The 16,755-nt window shown below is 37.0% G+C and overlaps 1 protein-coding gene across 1 annotated transcript; it reads right to left on the reverse strand.

The window, feature by feature from the left end:
• Positions 1–7,377: 7,377 nt before the first annotated feature.
• Positions 7,378–11,938, reverse strand: TM4SF4 (transmembrane 4 L six family member 4; the record flags this gene model as incomplete). The annotated part of the gene is made up of 5 exons (XM_084291647.1): positions 7,378–7,395; positions 7,704–7,893; positions 8,906–9,039; positions 11,418–11,507; positions 11,765–11,938. The coding sequence occupies 5 exons, from the start codon at positions 11,936–11,938 to the stop codon at positions 7,378–7,380; spliced, it is 606 nt and encodes a 201-aa protein (XP_084147773.1).
• Positions 11,939–16,755: the final 4,817 nt, after the last annotated feature.

A 16,755-nucleotide genomic window follows, 5' to 3' on the forward strand; every position in this document is an offset into this window, starting at 1 on the left:
GATACGTATTTGTTTATTAATTATTATTTTTTTTTCCTTTGAGGATTTTACTGTATGCTTCCTGGAGAACTGTACATGCTTGTAATAAAGGTAAAGGCATCTATTCTGTGGAAAAGATATACATTAAATGATTGGCACTTAGCAAAAGAAATGTTATTTTACGGTTTCAGTTTAATAGTAGTTGTTTTGGACATTGGTTACAATTACAGTTTTACATGTAATACTTCCAACATGCTCCCAGTGCCACCACTACTTGTTTCTTTTTGTGGTCCCTTGTAATTCACTAACACAATGGCTTGGTTACAATCTTTTTAATAAAATTTTTGCTAAGCAGAAAAGTCAGCACAGAGTCCATTTCCATTAATTTCTGTTTGGAGGACTTAAATAGTGCATTGGTCTCACTCTGATAAAGAACAAGAAGTTTCTCAAATTCTGCATAAAGAAAATTACAGTCTTCTTTCCTAGGAAACAGCCATGAAACCTAAATATCATGTGCTTGTATTTGAATATCTTTTCTTTACTTTTACATAATAATTCTGAAGATGTCCTAAACTTGAGTCTGTTGATGCCTAATGGTTTTAATGAGAGTTGAAATGCAGAAAAAGAGATCCAATCAATCAAGTGTACTCAGATTTTCAATAAAATTTTAAAAGGCTGCTGCAGAAACAGAACTCTGACACCATAAATAGAAATATTCACCTATGAATTGATGACTGGTTTGAAACACTGTAAATAGCAGCAATAAAAGGATATGTTGTCTCAAAAAAGTTGTGCCAGGGGTGTTTTAGGTTGGATATTAGGAAGAACTTCTTTACTGAGAGGGTTGTGAGGCATTGGAATGGGCTGCCCAGGGAAGTGGTGGAGTCACCATCCCTGGAGGTCTTTAAAAGATGTTTAGATGTAGAGCTTAGGGATATGGTTTAGTGGAGGACTTGTTAGTGTTAGGTCAGAGGTTGGACTCGATGATCTTGAGGTCTCTTCCAACCTAGACAATTCTGTGATTCTGTGAAAAAGAGGTAGTATCAGTCTCTTCCACAGTTTGCACAGGGAGTTATGCTATGGAATGTACTTGCAATGATCTGGAAAACAGGTGAAGAGTGAGGTGAAAAGTTTACAGATGGTATGAAATCATGCAGTATAATGAAGGCTAAATCTTATCACAAAGACATTTGGAAGTATTCCGTAATAGAGAATGACATGGCGTTGTATTTCATTTGAAATGTACTAATAAATTTGCAATAATGTCTAAGGGAAAAATTAGGCCTAACAAGGCATAAATAATGCTGTGCTTTGAAGTATCCATTATTGATTGGTAAAGAAATTTGGAAGTGACTGTGTCTAGTTCTGCAAGAGATTAGTTTTGTTATCAGAAGGATTAAAAACAGCAAATTACAGAACTGTATACTTTATTATGTGAAGGAAAAGGAAATACAATTATGTTCTTAAAAAAATGCCATCAATCTGATCAGAGATAATGACACATTTTCAATATTAGACAAGACTAGGAAGGCCCTTAACATGAATGCGGTGGGAAGGTAACAATGAAGAATGAAAGTTACCTGATTTGATTGTTTGGTAGTAGATTTTAGACAACAAAAAAAGGGGGATTTTGTCCCATAGCATGTAATTAAAATGTAGAATGCAAATACTTTAGTACCTTTCTCTGGATCAGGAGACTGCTTTTTGAAGTGAATCTCTCAACTATCTACTTTGTTTGCATTAATGGGATTCACTACAAATTTAACGTATATAGAACATTTAATTCAGGAGTGCATCTACTGTGCCCTTACAACTAAATCAGGCCAACAGCCCAAGCTGCAGTTAATCTGAAACAAAGCCACCAAAACGTGTGTAGCATGGACATTGAGCCTCGGGTACTGATTTTTTCTATAGATCCACTCTACAGCATGTGCCAATGTATGCACACATCCATCACCCATAGATGCCATAAAGGGGTTCCCACAGAGCCCAATTCAAGGCCACCCACCTATGGTTATTAAGCCCATCAGTTCTACATGCAGTCTTTGGGTTTAAAATCTTTTAAATCATAGATGGCTGACCCAATATGGGCATTTTGGGGTTCCCAAGACATCAGCTGTGTGCCACTGTATATTTTATAAATTACTGTGCTCTAACACATGCTGTGATTTATGTCCACATACAGGTAGTAATCTAATACACTCTTGAAAGCAGGTCTATTGCTTAGTGTTTTTAACCTACCTGAGAATAGTTTTGTACAACTACCATCTAAAATAGCAACATTCAGATTAACTTATATAGCAATTCTTATATTGTGTAGAAAAAATTTATTTGGCTCTTAGGTGATTTGAGATTCAATGTAACTGTCACTGTTAAGTAAACATAATACTCTTCCTAGAATCATTTCCTAACACAATTTATTCTAATCAATTGTTAGAATGCTTGTAACAATATCCTCTGCTTACTACGTGAAAAAGCCCTGGAATCTCCACCAAACAGAAATTTAAAGGTAGTCATTTATTTTACTTTAGTTTTAACCTAAAAAAAAAAAAAGGACAACTATTTGCAGCTTCTTGCTTGGGGGTCCTCATAATAAATAGTATGTGCAATATTTATAAACAATTCCATTTTAAGATACCTTTTTTTTTTTTTTTTTTTTTGTTCCAAAGGGAACATTGTATTACTTCATTAAAACAAACAAACAAAAACAAACAAACAATCAAACAAAAAACCTTAAAGATGGAAGACGAGTATTAGCCAAAATATTTCACCCATTTTAGGGTAAGAAAATATGGGGCAATACTTGCTTTCCAGTTGGATGAAAATGTGCTTTTGGATAAGGTTATGTATGGCATATGCCACAGACTGGGGCAAAGAGCAAAGGGCAGGGAAAATGAAGAAACTGTTTTGTCCTCTTTGCTGCAGATTTACTACTGAGGTTTCAGCAGTTCGTGTCATTCCTCTGAATGAGTCTTTCCACATATAAAATGGGAATACTTTGTTTATATGCTTACTTCACTGTTGTGCGTTTGCAAGTGAACTGGTCAGTGGAGAGAAAGCACTCTCCCAATGTAGGACTATGCCAACTGGTATGCTATATATGGGCACCAAAGCTCTCAGAAATAGTGTCTGAAATCACCCATTTTATGGAGGATGCATCACACAGACTTCTGAGGATCTCCTACATTTAGCAGGTGTAAATATAAATGTAATGTTTTATCAGCTTACTTTGGTCTGTCTGGCCTTCTTATACATGAAAGTATATGAATCTAGTCTCCAAACTGAAAATGAGTGTTTATCCAAAATTAGACTCTTTGCTCTCTTTCTGCATTTTTTCCCTATCAGTTGCAGCAAAGCAGGGCCCTTTTTCTTAACACTGAACGACTAAGAAGTTTATGTAAATCTACAGAGGATTTATATGTATCTTCTGGTTTGCTGATGCAGCTCAAGATGACTTAAAGAGATGTTTTAGGTGATCAACTACAGAACCAGAGTCTTCTGTGTATGTAATTTTATAGAACATAAGTGATATATACCATGTCCCTAGGCAATAATACTGCATTAGATTGTGAACCTGTTTTGAGAAACATTTCTTAATTTACTCAGGCATATTAATCAGGTTTCTTTGGCAGAAATGCTGAGTGTGTGTTTGTTTATGAAGGTCATTCAGTTTTTTCATAATGATGCTGACTCACAGCTGGTAAGTTATCTCTGCCTTCCTTCCAGTTTGGTCAGCAGTGTTCTGTGCAGATTGCCACTCCCTGCGTCTTGTCATATAAGAGCTATAATAAAACTGTTCATTAGGGAGGAACTTCCTGTGATTGTGATGAATTCAAGAGCCCAGCCATTTTGCAGGAAGAGTGTCAATAGTCTGACCTTCCTAGACAACAATTTAATGTAACAGCGCCACTGGTGGGCCCTCTGTTCTCTTTTTTTTTTTTCCTGCATAAGTTCAGAAAGCCTGTTCAGGCTACACCAACAGCTGCACATCTACAGAAGACTTTGCTGCCAGTTTTCTACTGGGTGAATAAATAGTGTGCATGTGTCTTCTTGGAGCTTTACTTCTAACATTGTCTCCATAGAGGTCTGTCAGGAGGGCATTCTGACAATGTTATTTTCAGTGCAGTGCTTAAGTTAAAATCTTTCCTAGGCGTTTTTTCTATCTTGTCCTCAAAGCTCACACTATCCTCTGTCATCAGCAATGTGTGTCCGTTCCCCCAGCTGTCTTTTAACTCTTTACGATGTGATTATTATTTTCAAGTGCAGTAGTCCAGAAAAATCAAGACCTTGTGGTTAGGGTGTTTGTTTTGTTTCCTTCTAAAAACTAACAATATTGTAAAAAATGTCTTGCAGAATTTCAATATTTATCTTCTCAATTTTTGCAACAGTGCAAGAGTTCTGGAGCAAACTAACAGCACTGCCTTCAGTTCTTTGAGAGGTGCCATGAGCCCATGTAAAACCCTCTTGTGCACCTGTGCACTTCTTCAAGTACTGGTAAATGGCACCCTTTCCCTCGCCCAAAGTTCTTGGTGCCTGGATCTATCCAGTGGGCTGCAACACACGGGGTCCTGTGGGGATGGTGTCAGCTGCAGGCATGAACCAACACTCCCATCCCCAGTGGCTGCTTCATTTCAGCTTCAGCTTTGGAACTTGCATTGCCAAGCCTCATAACTGCCCATGGAGAAGGGAGAAAGATGGAACCACAGCATGAGGGAGGCAGCACAAATACAGGGGGTGGGAGGTAGTGGCTTTTCACTCATGGCCATCACTGTGATGTCTCTGGGGTAAAGAACCCACCTATATCTATGACATGAAGAAATCATTGTTCCCCACTCTCGGGCAGCACAGGCTGCACCAACAGTTTGCCTTGTTGATAGTTATACTGAGTAACATAGAAGCCATTAAGGGGAAACTAAAGATGAACTGAGGGCAGGTGATGAATGTTCCAAGGATAGAATGATGCTAGAAACCATCCTTTGCACCCAGCTGATGTGAACATTATAAAGGAAGCACAAAAGTTTTAACTTTGTGTGTGCTATTTCCCAGTTTTAGAAGCAATTTTTTTTGCTAAGAGTTGTCAGCTAGAGCATCATTCCCTGACAGGCAACACTGTCCTGTGGTTCATGATCATCTTGTTACAAGCCATTTGTTGCAGACAATAAATAAAGAGAGCTCCAATTGTACACAATTTAGCCCTGCAGGGGCACCGGTATTGTCAGGTGAAAGCTGAAATGTTCAGTCTTAAAATCACATGCACATGCTCAAGATGATGTAATCAGAGTTATTAAATTACCTATGTTTCTTTTTATGTAAACTCTCAGTTGAAACTGTGCCTCACAATGTCAAAATCACCATACTCTCAGCACTCAAGTCACTGAGCAGCCAGGTTTTTGAGTGAGTAATGAAGTTTCAAATAACAGATGCATCATTGAGATTTCTCAAACAATAGTGTTTTTCCTTTAAGCAACCAGGATTTCTACTCAGTGTAACAGTTGACAATTGCACATGCTAAAACATTCCATATTCCCAAAGGCTTCATATAAATAAAACAAGACAAATGCAAGATGAGGTGCTAGACAGCTGCTAGCCACAGATGAAAGAGTAAATGTAAGATGGTTGCATCAGTGGGTGGTGATATAAAGTGTACCCTCAAATTCCCTAGCAGTGCAGTAGAACAGGTGGGAGAGACAGCTGTTTCTAAAGAGTTTTTTTTTTTTTTTTAATCTTTCACAACGTATCATTAAGGCCCCTTTGCCTTTATTAATGTAACTCTTTGTATATATCTAGCTATTTAACATTTGTGCACAGCGTTCACCACCTCTTACTGCTTTTAAATCCTTGAAGTTCTTTGTACATCTCTAGCATAGATACAGAATGCATGTAAAACTTTTTTTTTTTTCTCCTGAGCACAGGGCACAGAATTATTATTGCAGGAGGAAATTTTAGGGAAAAAATGTGTCTTCTTCAATCCCCATATTTTCTTCTTGTTTTCTCAGGGAAATGTTTTTTTAAGTTTTTAAAGAATAATTTGTTCTAAAAAGAACGGAATAAATTTGCTAGGGCAGTGTGACTACCAGAAATGCTGCTGCTCTGTCCCTTCTATCTCAGAGTATAATGGGGAAAGATGAAAAAAATAAAAAGTGGGGGAAAAAAAAAGTGAAACAACTTCTATATGATTGGATAAATAAACCAACTTTGCTCAGGGTAAAAAAGAGACAACTAAGAAGAAATATGAGAGAATCTGTGAAATTAGGTGTCATGGGGAAAATGTATAATCTTTCTTGCAGACAAGAACTAGGAGGCAGTAAATGAAATAAGCAGACAGCAGAGTCAGAACAAAGGAGATTCTTCCCACAACGTGAAGTTCAGGTATAGAAGGGATATTGCGATTCAGGAAACAACTGGACAGCTTTGTGGAGAAGAAATTTGTCAAGAAGAGTTAAATACAGAGATGGAACCTTTTTCTCAGGATATTCATGGAATACAAAGAATTCTAGTCTGTGGAAGTACTCTGGGAAAGTCTCTCTACAAATTTCCTTATACTCTCAGTTTTCAGTTTCATCTTCTACTGTTATGCTGTGTTGTTATATTTCCTCCTTCAAGGGTGACAGCAGGAAAATTGGTCATGGGTCAGAGAAATAAAATGCTGGGAGAAGTCATTACCCTGTCATGCTAAGAAAAAGGCTATGCATTGGCCTTTCTCAATGAATTTCTGAAGCTGGGTACAGTTGTGTCCAAGCAGGTTCATAATGCTGCCAACTAGAGATCCACAGCAGTCTATTCTTCAGCCTATTGCTTTGACCATATGCTGACAGGCACAGTTGTGCTGCTAAATACATGCATCAGTGAGACACACTCAAGAAAAGAGACCTCACCATGAGATTAATGAATCTTTTTTGTAACAGAGTCTCTTTATAAAAAGCATTTTAATTATAGCAGTCAGGAAGAGAGAAGTCCTTGCTTTTCCATGTACATAAACATATAATCATGAGCAGTTACACTTGTTTGTGACATTGCCGTTTGATAAATCTCAAAAGAAATTAGATGAAATTGCATAACAACTGAGCTTGTACCAGCACTGTTTTGTGACCAAAGTTAGAAATCTGATTCAGGAGAGAAAAATAAAAAGAGTATTTTCAGGCAAAATATTAAATGGAAGCTGTTTTACAAAAATAAATATGATTGTGAGAGTTGAATTTCACTTATTTTATTCCATGAAGAGAGGTTTCAGGAAGGCTGGCTAGAAGGGAAGTCAGGGCTTCGTAACATCAGTGGAGCGAAGTGGCCTTCATTCTGATCTTCTCAGCCAGAGGCAACACATCTTGAGGGCTGCTCTCCAGAGCAGTTTCAGATGGGAGCTTCCCAAGAGGAGAAGGTTCTCTGCACTGTTCATATTATTTAGACAGTTCCATCTCCCTGGAAGATCAAAAATATGGAGATTATTTAGTGGGTAATGTTCTTGTGACGTCCAAAGGATTTTATTGTTTTCCAGTGGCTACAGGAAGCTGTCAGATAAACCCCACAAATAAGGACTGAGATCATATTTTCATCACTTGACAACACTGTAAGATTTTAACTGTACTTTAGAAAACATGATCACGGTGCTGTGAAGCACCGTGAAGTGAATGAAGGCTTGTTTAGTTTTTCAAACTGTCAGCCAGTCAAGTGCATATACAGCTGTTATCAGCACACAAAATAATGAGCAAAAAACATCGGTTGCTTACCCCACAACATCCGCAACATTTGCAGTCCCCACAGATTGTTCCAAAGAGTCCGTTCACAACCTGAATGCCGCAGAGCACTGCTTGGATCCCACTCATCACTAGCAGCAAGGCAAAGAGGGTCAGGTGCCAAGGAACTATAGTGTCAGGTGATTTACACATAGTCCATACTGTGTGGTTACCTAGATAATTCCTGTGCAGAAGGGAAACAACAGTTATGGAGATAATGTTAGCTCCCAGAGTGGTGACCTGTTATGGCTGACAAGCTGTGACTCTTGTAATATGTGACTGAATTTCTGTTACCTTCAGTATTGTAAAAAAGTATTCCCATTACAGCACATTTTGTTTAGAACATTAGTTTTTGTAGTTTCTAGATCATTTGAAGTAATTGATTTGAAAAGAGAAGGCACAATCAAAGATAATAATGTGTTAGATACAATCTAATCGTTCGTGGTATTTTGGGAAGAAGACATTACCAAACCATAGCCAAGTATGTGCCAAAATGATGTTCAACCCTATTATTATCTTGTCTGAAGTCAAGTGGCTTTCCTACTGTCGGTTTAGTTCTGATATTGCACGAAGCAGTGCTGACATCTAGTGGTGCATTAAATGGACCTACAAAGCATGGAAGAATCGTAGGGTTTCCCGAGGAATATGGCATCTTCTGTAATTCCCCCTCTAGCAGAAACCCCGGACTTTTCTTTGGTTACAGCATTAGATTTTTTCCTTCTTGCTGTCTGTGTGGAAGTGATAAATAAAAATGATAGCAAACGTTTTACTTGTAGTGGGAGGAAGAGACAACTTTGAAATTCCGTAAGCACGATAAAAATGATATAAACATTAATTACTTGAAAAACATTGCATTTCAATAAAAGATGTCACTGCTAATCAAATGGACTGAATTTATCCTCGAATACTGTTTATAATCCCAAGAATAAACTAGAGTGCTGTACTCTTTACTGGCTCCTTTGAAACTCAATAGTTTTGATTGGTCATTGTATTCTTTACACATCTGTTCTTGTTGCTTAATTAGTATTACTGTGCATTGCTGGGTCTTCAAAGAGCATATTTATTGGATTAATAGTAAAATTCCCATTGTTATACAATAGATTTGGAAGTTTAACAATTACACAAAGTTTCACAAAGTTAAATAATATTTATTTATTTAATTATTTATTTATTTGTTCCCTGTTGTCTTGTCTTACCCGTCCTGGAAGGGATAGAGCCAATCTTTTCCATCATTACATTTAGGGCCTCTGTTTAGGGCTACTGCTGACACAACAAAGCAATATCCAGCTCCCAAAACTCCAACTGCAGCAAATATTATAGAGGAAAACATCTGACAGAGAAAAATTATGTTATTTTTATTCTCATTCGAACAATGAAATGTGCCCTATTAATGTAAAGGTACATTCCCTAAGCTCAGCTCTTGATGGTCAAAACAGTCAGCTGCTAAATAGCTGAAATGTTTTAGTTTGCAATTGCATGATAAATACATAATGTATACTGGCACTGGTATTTAGAAGTTTTGAAAGAGTTAGGTGAGGGCAGTCTTTGCCTGAAGATTCATGGACTTGGTACCTACACAGTAGATGGCACTCTTCACGTTTATACAGTATTTATCTAAGCATTTTCTTTGTTCAAGGTACAGTGTTTCACTGAAGAAGCTGTCTTTCACAGAAGATTATAAGCAAGACTGAAGTATTGGACCACTTACCGCATTAAAAAAAATAAAATAAAAATCGACAGTACCCTTTACTAGTTAACTTTTTTATCTTAGTCATATTTGGACCAAGTAATTTTATTTTTCCTTCTTGAGACTTCCCTTCAGGTTTTGTATTAGTGTATTTTTCTTTATCTTCTTACAGGTACTTATCACCATTAGCTCTAGTAGTGCAATTGGAATTAATAGAAGGCTCTCCTTATTTTTCTGGCTTTCCATTAGTACATTCTCGCATACACTAATATGTAAGCAAATTGTCCAAATATATCCAAAATGCCCTACTTGTTTTTTAATCACTTAAAATTCAAACCCTAATTGTTTGTAGATAGAGGTAGCCACAACAGTTTGTAGGTACAGGGGATATCTTTTACTGGATCAAAGTGATATAGGTGGGGGGAAAAAAAGAAATGCACTTTCCAGTCTCTGAGTGCTTATACAGATGTCAGCACAAGGATCTTTTGTGAGTGTTGAGATAGAACAGAACTGAACCGTTCAGCTGAAAATGACCTTCAAATATCATCAAGTCCAACTGCCTGACCACTTTAGGGCTAACCAGCCTCAAAGGATATTAATGAGGGAGTTGTCCAAATGGTTCATAAACATGGACAGGTATGCATTTTTATGTTGGCATATCTGATGAGGCTAACAAAAATTATATTAATGTAGTAGACATCATAGTAATGATACTTCTGCTAAAATACAAGAGCAAGTTCAGTTCTCAGTCATGCTGTGGTAAGGCCACCAGGACTCTTTAATATAGTGTTGTGACTGTACTAATATTCGCAGTCTCTCAGCCAGCTACAGCAGTAGCAGGATTCATCAGCAAGGTATGGCACTGCGGAATGGAGGTTGCTGTATGGACAGCAATATCCTTACATATGCTTTATCTTATGTTTGCCAGCATGACCACAGGTGGAGAGCACACACAGCTCAGAGGGTCACCTCTGTCTCTATAGATGTTCTCCAAGTTCATCTGAATTTCTGAATTGCAGGGTGGTGAGTGGAACTCTGGCAGCAAAACATTAGTGGTTTGGTAGATGCCGAGTTATATGTGGTCTTGAAAGCTAAGCTTTGTTCACTGTTGACAGAAAGTTGGTAATGCAGTGTGACAAAGAGAAATATGTGCCTCCATTTTTTTTCCTAAAGAGTTTTCTTGGGATTGCAGGGAGGCAGAATCATAGGGAATTTAGGGAAGGCTCTTTGTTAATCTCACAGCCATGACTCTTTTTTTTTTTTTTTTTTTTTTTTTTTTAAGTGAAATATCTGTTCCTTTGTAAAAGAGTGTAATGATCTATTTATGCCAAACAATTTATCTCAGAAGGACAGACTTTCCAGGAGGAATATGCCTATTTTATATCTAATCTCATCTTTTAAATAACATGCTTGAGTTGTTCACTAATGGCTAAATGTATCCATTTGAAACTTTTCACTTGTGGTGTGAAAGGAGAAAGGATTTACATCCACTATGTAAATCATAGTGGAGCCCAGTTTAGGGCTGACTGTTTTAAGCAGGATGTTGAGTTAGGTAAATTCCCAAGGCTTGTTCCAACCAGAAGTTTCTTATGAACCTAAGATATTCATAGCCTCCCGCATGGCCCTGCAATCAGCTGGGAATATAATGCACAACTGTCAAAGTAATTTTTAAAACTGCCAGCAAAAAAATGGCTGAAGAGAGAACTGTTATGCTGTGCAAAACCAAGTGCAGATCTTTCAGAAATTCATTTTAATTGTGATCACAACTGTTAGTATGTTGTGATTGCTAAATATATCAAGGCAGTACAGATTTGGTACCTGTGACACAACATTAAAGGTACAACACCATTTTGACAACCTGCTATTTATACCTTTAAGCGCTCAGCCAAATGACAAGGCTTTGCATCTTACAATTTGGAGAGCATCTGTCTAGTCTCTCAATGACTGTGAGCAGAAGAAGTATATATTCTTATTGATAATAATACATCTTTTACTTTTTTGCCACATTTCTTCTCACTTACCGCAAACCTCTTTCCACAGCTCTCATTACCACAGCATCCACAGCAATCATTATTCTTAAGGCCCAAAAACACCAAAGCAGGAAAGATCATCTACCAAAGGCAGAAATACAGTTTGAGTTGGGATGAATTCAAATTACAATTGCTTTTAAATGCAATAGTTCTATGTCTTTATTTCCTTGACACTAAATTAAGTAACTTATTGCTAAACCATTGGGTGACTTTTAACTTATTTGCTTATCAAAGAAGAATTTGCAGTATTGGAGCCTGCGTTTGAGAAAATTCAACAATAAAAAGTCATGGTTTAGGTGGTACAAAAAAGACTGTAATATCTGAATTTATATACTCACCAGTACACCAGATCCTAAGATCCCTCCGAAGTACCAAACCTCATCTGTAATATTTTGATTGTTTTCAACCACTTTTCCTCCAGGGAAAAACAGCAAAATATTAGCAAGTGTACATAGCACAGCCAAAGGGATAAGAGTGATTCCTAGGCACTTAGCACAGCCTCCAGTGCACATGTTTTGTTGTTGTTGTTGTTGTTGTTTTTAAAAAAAAAGAAAGAAATTGCAAACACAGCTAAAGACAGAGGAAAAAATCTCTCAGATGTTCTCAGAAATGTTTTCTAAAAAGCTTCTCAGTTTCTTTTGCAAAATCCAGTTTCTGCTGTGCCTCTTGATAAGCTTAACCTATAGAATGCTCCCTTCAGAGACGTTGCTGCCTTTGATTTGAAATGCTGTATTCTGGTTATTTATACATTCTTACAGCCATGATGTCAATTTTCTGAACCTCCATAAATGAAATTACGTTCAGTGCAACTGCTCATTTTACTATGACAACCGATGACCTTTGTTAATATTTTACTAATGTGAATGAGACACTTGGTTATCTGGGCTCAGGTTGTGGGTAGAAATTCTTTTTAGTTCAGGATCATCATTTTTACAATACAGTGTCCTTCATTCTACAAACTACTTTGTAGAGACTGACATGGAAACACATAATGAATCAGCTTATGTTAGTAACAACCGTGTATAATAGAAAAGTTCTAGTGAATTTTCTTTTCTTTGGGAAGTTTGAGCTAGTCATTTAATGTTTTGAAACAGACAGCTTGCATATTTTCAATATATAATGAATTAATACGAAAGCTGTGCTTTGCAGCTGGTATCTCTGAATAAAAATAAAGGTCAGAAAAGTTTCAGCGGACCTGCTTCTTATGGTTTGTCATTTTTTGTTCTATCAAAGTCTAACATTTCATCTGGGCTCAGATGAAGTTTACATTTAAAATTGTACTGTGTGCGGCAGACAAACTTCTGAGTTCAAGCAGAGCATGCAGCTTTTTACTCAAGCAAGTACCGCTGTTAAAGCAAGTCCTGCAGCTCTCTAATGGACACTGGATGCTTAGACTTGGTATATTGCCTTGCAAAACTTGTGCTATGATGAAGTACATCATCTTGAACTGTCCAAAACTGTCTGGAAATATGCAAAGCTGAAGCTTCAGGTTAAGTGGCAATGCTGAATAAGCTGGTTTAAGCAGCCCACCATTTTTTTGCAGAAATGGTGCAGCTAGAGAAAAAAAAAAAATACAGGGACAGGGACCTCTTGAACCTTTACTGATGCTGAAGAAATGTATTTGGAACCAGAACCTGGGCCAGTTAACTTTACCTTTCTGCCGAAACAGAAAGATACAAAGCAGTTGTATCAGAGTGGAGCATCAGATCTGTTGTTCTTAGGGAAATGTCTTTTTAAGTGACAGTAGTAATACTAGAAATCATATTTATCTCTGTACATAATTCTAGGAGTTGCAAAGTGCAATTAGAAGGGTGGTTAACTTCTGAGAGAACTAACTGACATTTTTCTTAAAGGTGCCAGTATGATTGAACACAGACAGGTACTGCCCCTGAGAGACCGCAAGTTTGGGGTTCTGCTGCAAAATAAGCACCAAAACTTAGGAAAATCAGTTATTACTAATCAAGATGGGTACTTGGTATATTTCTATTGTTCTTAACAACTTAATTCTGTATAACTTCAGGCAGAAAGGATCAAGGTCTTGTTTTTTTGATAAAAAGATGAAACCATGAAACCCATTTTCATGTCAGACAATATTAAACTTTTGATGCTCTTGTTTACTTCAGGGAGCCTGATCTTAGACTAAGAAAAATATCACACTGTGATTTGATATAAATATGATACAAAACAACAGCTCACACATTTATTATTCACCTTGAGCAGAGCAATTTCTATAGTTAAATCTTACTTTTTCCAAAAAGTTCTCCTCTAGATACAGAGAATCAACCACACAAATATCAAAGGCTTTGACTGGTTAATCAATAATTCCTTATATTTCTATTATTGCTTTAATTAAAATAACCTCAATCCTGAAAATAAATAAATAAATAAATAAATAAAAAGGAGATTATCCTGGGTGCTATTGAAAGGCAGCTGTCATAGTCATATGTTCTAAGACTGTGAGATAAAGAATGTACAAGGCCTTTTGTGAATCACACAGGGGAAGGCAAGGTGGAGATTTTATCATTCGTTTAGCTACGTGCATTCAACTACAGCACCTGAGGTTCTGTAAAAAATTTTGTGTAACAGTGTTGCTAGTGGGTGTATAAAATTAGCTGTTGCTCTCAGTTCAATGATACTTCTAAATTGATATTCTGCCTTTAGCACAAACCTGAATCAAAGGTCTTAGAGGAGTCAAATTTATGTTAAGTACATACATATTAGAATAAAGGCTAGTGGTGGGGTTTTTGTCCTTTCCTTTCCTTTCCTTTCCTTTCCTTTCCTTTCCTTTCCTTTCCTTTCCTTTCCTTTCCTTTCCTTTCCTTTCCTTTCCTTTCCTTTCCTTTCCTTTCCTTTCCTTTCCTTTCCTTTCCTTTCCTTTCCTTTCCTTTCCTTTCCACTGATGAGTTATTTCTGGTACAATTAGGTATTAACAGTCCAAAGTTTTCTTACACAATATTTTAGATGGTTTTGTATCTGAAATAGTAGATAAACCAACTGACACAAAGATGAGACATTATAGGCTGGTAAAGACACTCATCCATAAATCCAGAAATGTTCTTGAATTGCAGTAGAATGAGAAAGAGACACACCACACACTACTGATGTTAGTGCTGAAAAATAATTTAAAAAAAAAAAAAAGACATAAACTAGACTGGTTATCACCAGCTTGGAGCTTTATACTGCAGTATACAGGAAACTGTATCCTGTGTAGTAGATATGGCATTATGACTTATATACAAACTTATATGCAAACAACTAATAGCAAAGTTATCACAGAGTCCATTTTATATTTTATTAGTCAAGAAATTTCCCAAGAGTACATTTTGAAAAACTCCTGCTTGTTAATTGAACATTTCATTCCAAGAAAGACAACTATTATGCAACAGAAAAGCAGAGAGAGGAACAAATGAAGTCCTGAATGACAGACAGCAGTCTACATGTGCTGGTCAGTCAGATGTCAGAATTAGGCCAATGTAGGCAGTTTTTATTTTTATTTTTATTTATTTATTTATTTATTTATTTATTTATTATGGCCTGCCATTGCCTCTGTGGCAAAGATATTCAGAACTTGAAAACTCTCCATATTTCATGCACTGTGTTAAACAGACTTTCATGATGTTCCCAGTGAGTAGAGAGTATTTGTAGTTTGGCTCCCAATTATGGCATATGTACTCAGCAGCAGACATAAGGAAAATATTTGCTGTAGCTGGAACATAAATCTTACTATGCTTTTTCCTGTCAGACTAGAATGTGGCCTTTTTTTTTCTTTCCTGTTGTGAATTCTGGCTTGTAGTAAAGGGAGAAGTTTTAAACTGTATTGCATCCAGCACCCTGTCACCCCAACACACCTCAGGTGTCTTCTACGAAGTCCTTACCACGCTTCCAAGCTAAGGCTACTGACCTGGGCAACAGTCCTACTCTTACCCTCACTCTACTCACCAACATGGTCAATAGCATAGAAGGTTGGGCAGACTCCTCTGTTCAACTATACTTTTATTTAGGCCAGGCATTTTTAAAGCACTGCCAAAATTTGTGTGAGGTTTTAAGCTACATTTCTGTGTCAGCAGGGATGACTCAAGGGGAAATGGCATTCAGCCTGAGCTGGAAAACACTCACATTGGCTCAAGTCTTTTTCCATTGAAAAATTGAGTGACTTGCACACTCAGGTCCTCAAGGAGGTCTTTCCCTTCCATCCTAGCCCATGTTCTTTTTAACTCTGTCCGTCTATCTAGGTTTAGGACCAGTAAACACATTGTCCAGCTTTAGCCATGGCTGCTTGTCCTTCAATACTCCATTGTGGAGATTCTGAGGCCTGGCAACTGGGGTGGAGCCAGTCTGAATTTTGTGTCATGCAACACATTTTCCTAACAATTGTGGAGTCACGATGGAAGGCACTCCTTTCTGACATCCTGTGAGAGGGTGTTTCCTTCTTTCCTTATCTTCAAAGTCATACAGAGTCCATGCTATGCAGAGAAAGATGAAATTACATATTTTCCTATGGAAAAAATAATAACAATGAAAGGTTACTCATAAAGTTTTGGTTATTTCAGGAAGTTGTAAGCAGTGCTGATATTTATTCTTTGCCTGGCTTCTTAAAATTAGTCAGACAATGATCTGCAAAGTACATGGAGACTGAGAAATGACTGGAACAGAGAATTTGATAAATGTGAAGGATAAATATACATGTAAATACAGCTACATGCCTAGTGTCTATGTATAAAAATGCACAGTACATGGTAGATATAAATGAGAAATCTAAAGGATTTGAATGAGTGATGCTGAAACAGGAATAAATGTAGCTTAGATGGTAACCTGAATAGTAGTGTAAATTATCCTGTATGCAGCATACACTAATTAAACACCTTTGTCTTGGGTACCTAGGGTAGCCACCTGGGGTATCACCAGTACAATCATCATAAGAAGGGTTTTTTTTTTTTTTTTTTTTTTTTTTTTTTTTTTTTTTTCTGCTGTTGTTACCATGCATTTCTGCATTTCTTACTAATCTTACTGATATACTAATTGTAGATAAGTGTGTCTTGATCAGTTCTTGCATTGATGAGTAATCTCATTAGAAGGTTATGACCCATGACAATGAGTTCTTGCTGTTGTGATCTGTGTTACTACTTCCATATCTTAAATGTAGTTTTGGCTACATGGAGCTTCATAAACTTCTACTAGAAGTTTTGGTTCTGCTTTCAGTTAAACCAGGGAGGATTTTGCTAAGAATTTACAAGTAGGATTAGATTTGCAGTAGCATAACTGAAAACAAGATTGTTCAAGCCTCTGCTGCTGCATGTAAATTTGTGTGTGTGTGTGTATTTATATAGAT

This window comes from Netta rufina (assembly GCF_964035555.1).
Source record: "Netta rufina genome assembly, chromosome: 9".
Classification (NCBI taxonomy): domain Eukaryota; kingdom Metazoa; phylum Chordata; class Aves; order Anseriformes; family Anatidae; genus Netta; species Netta rufina.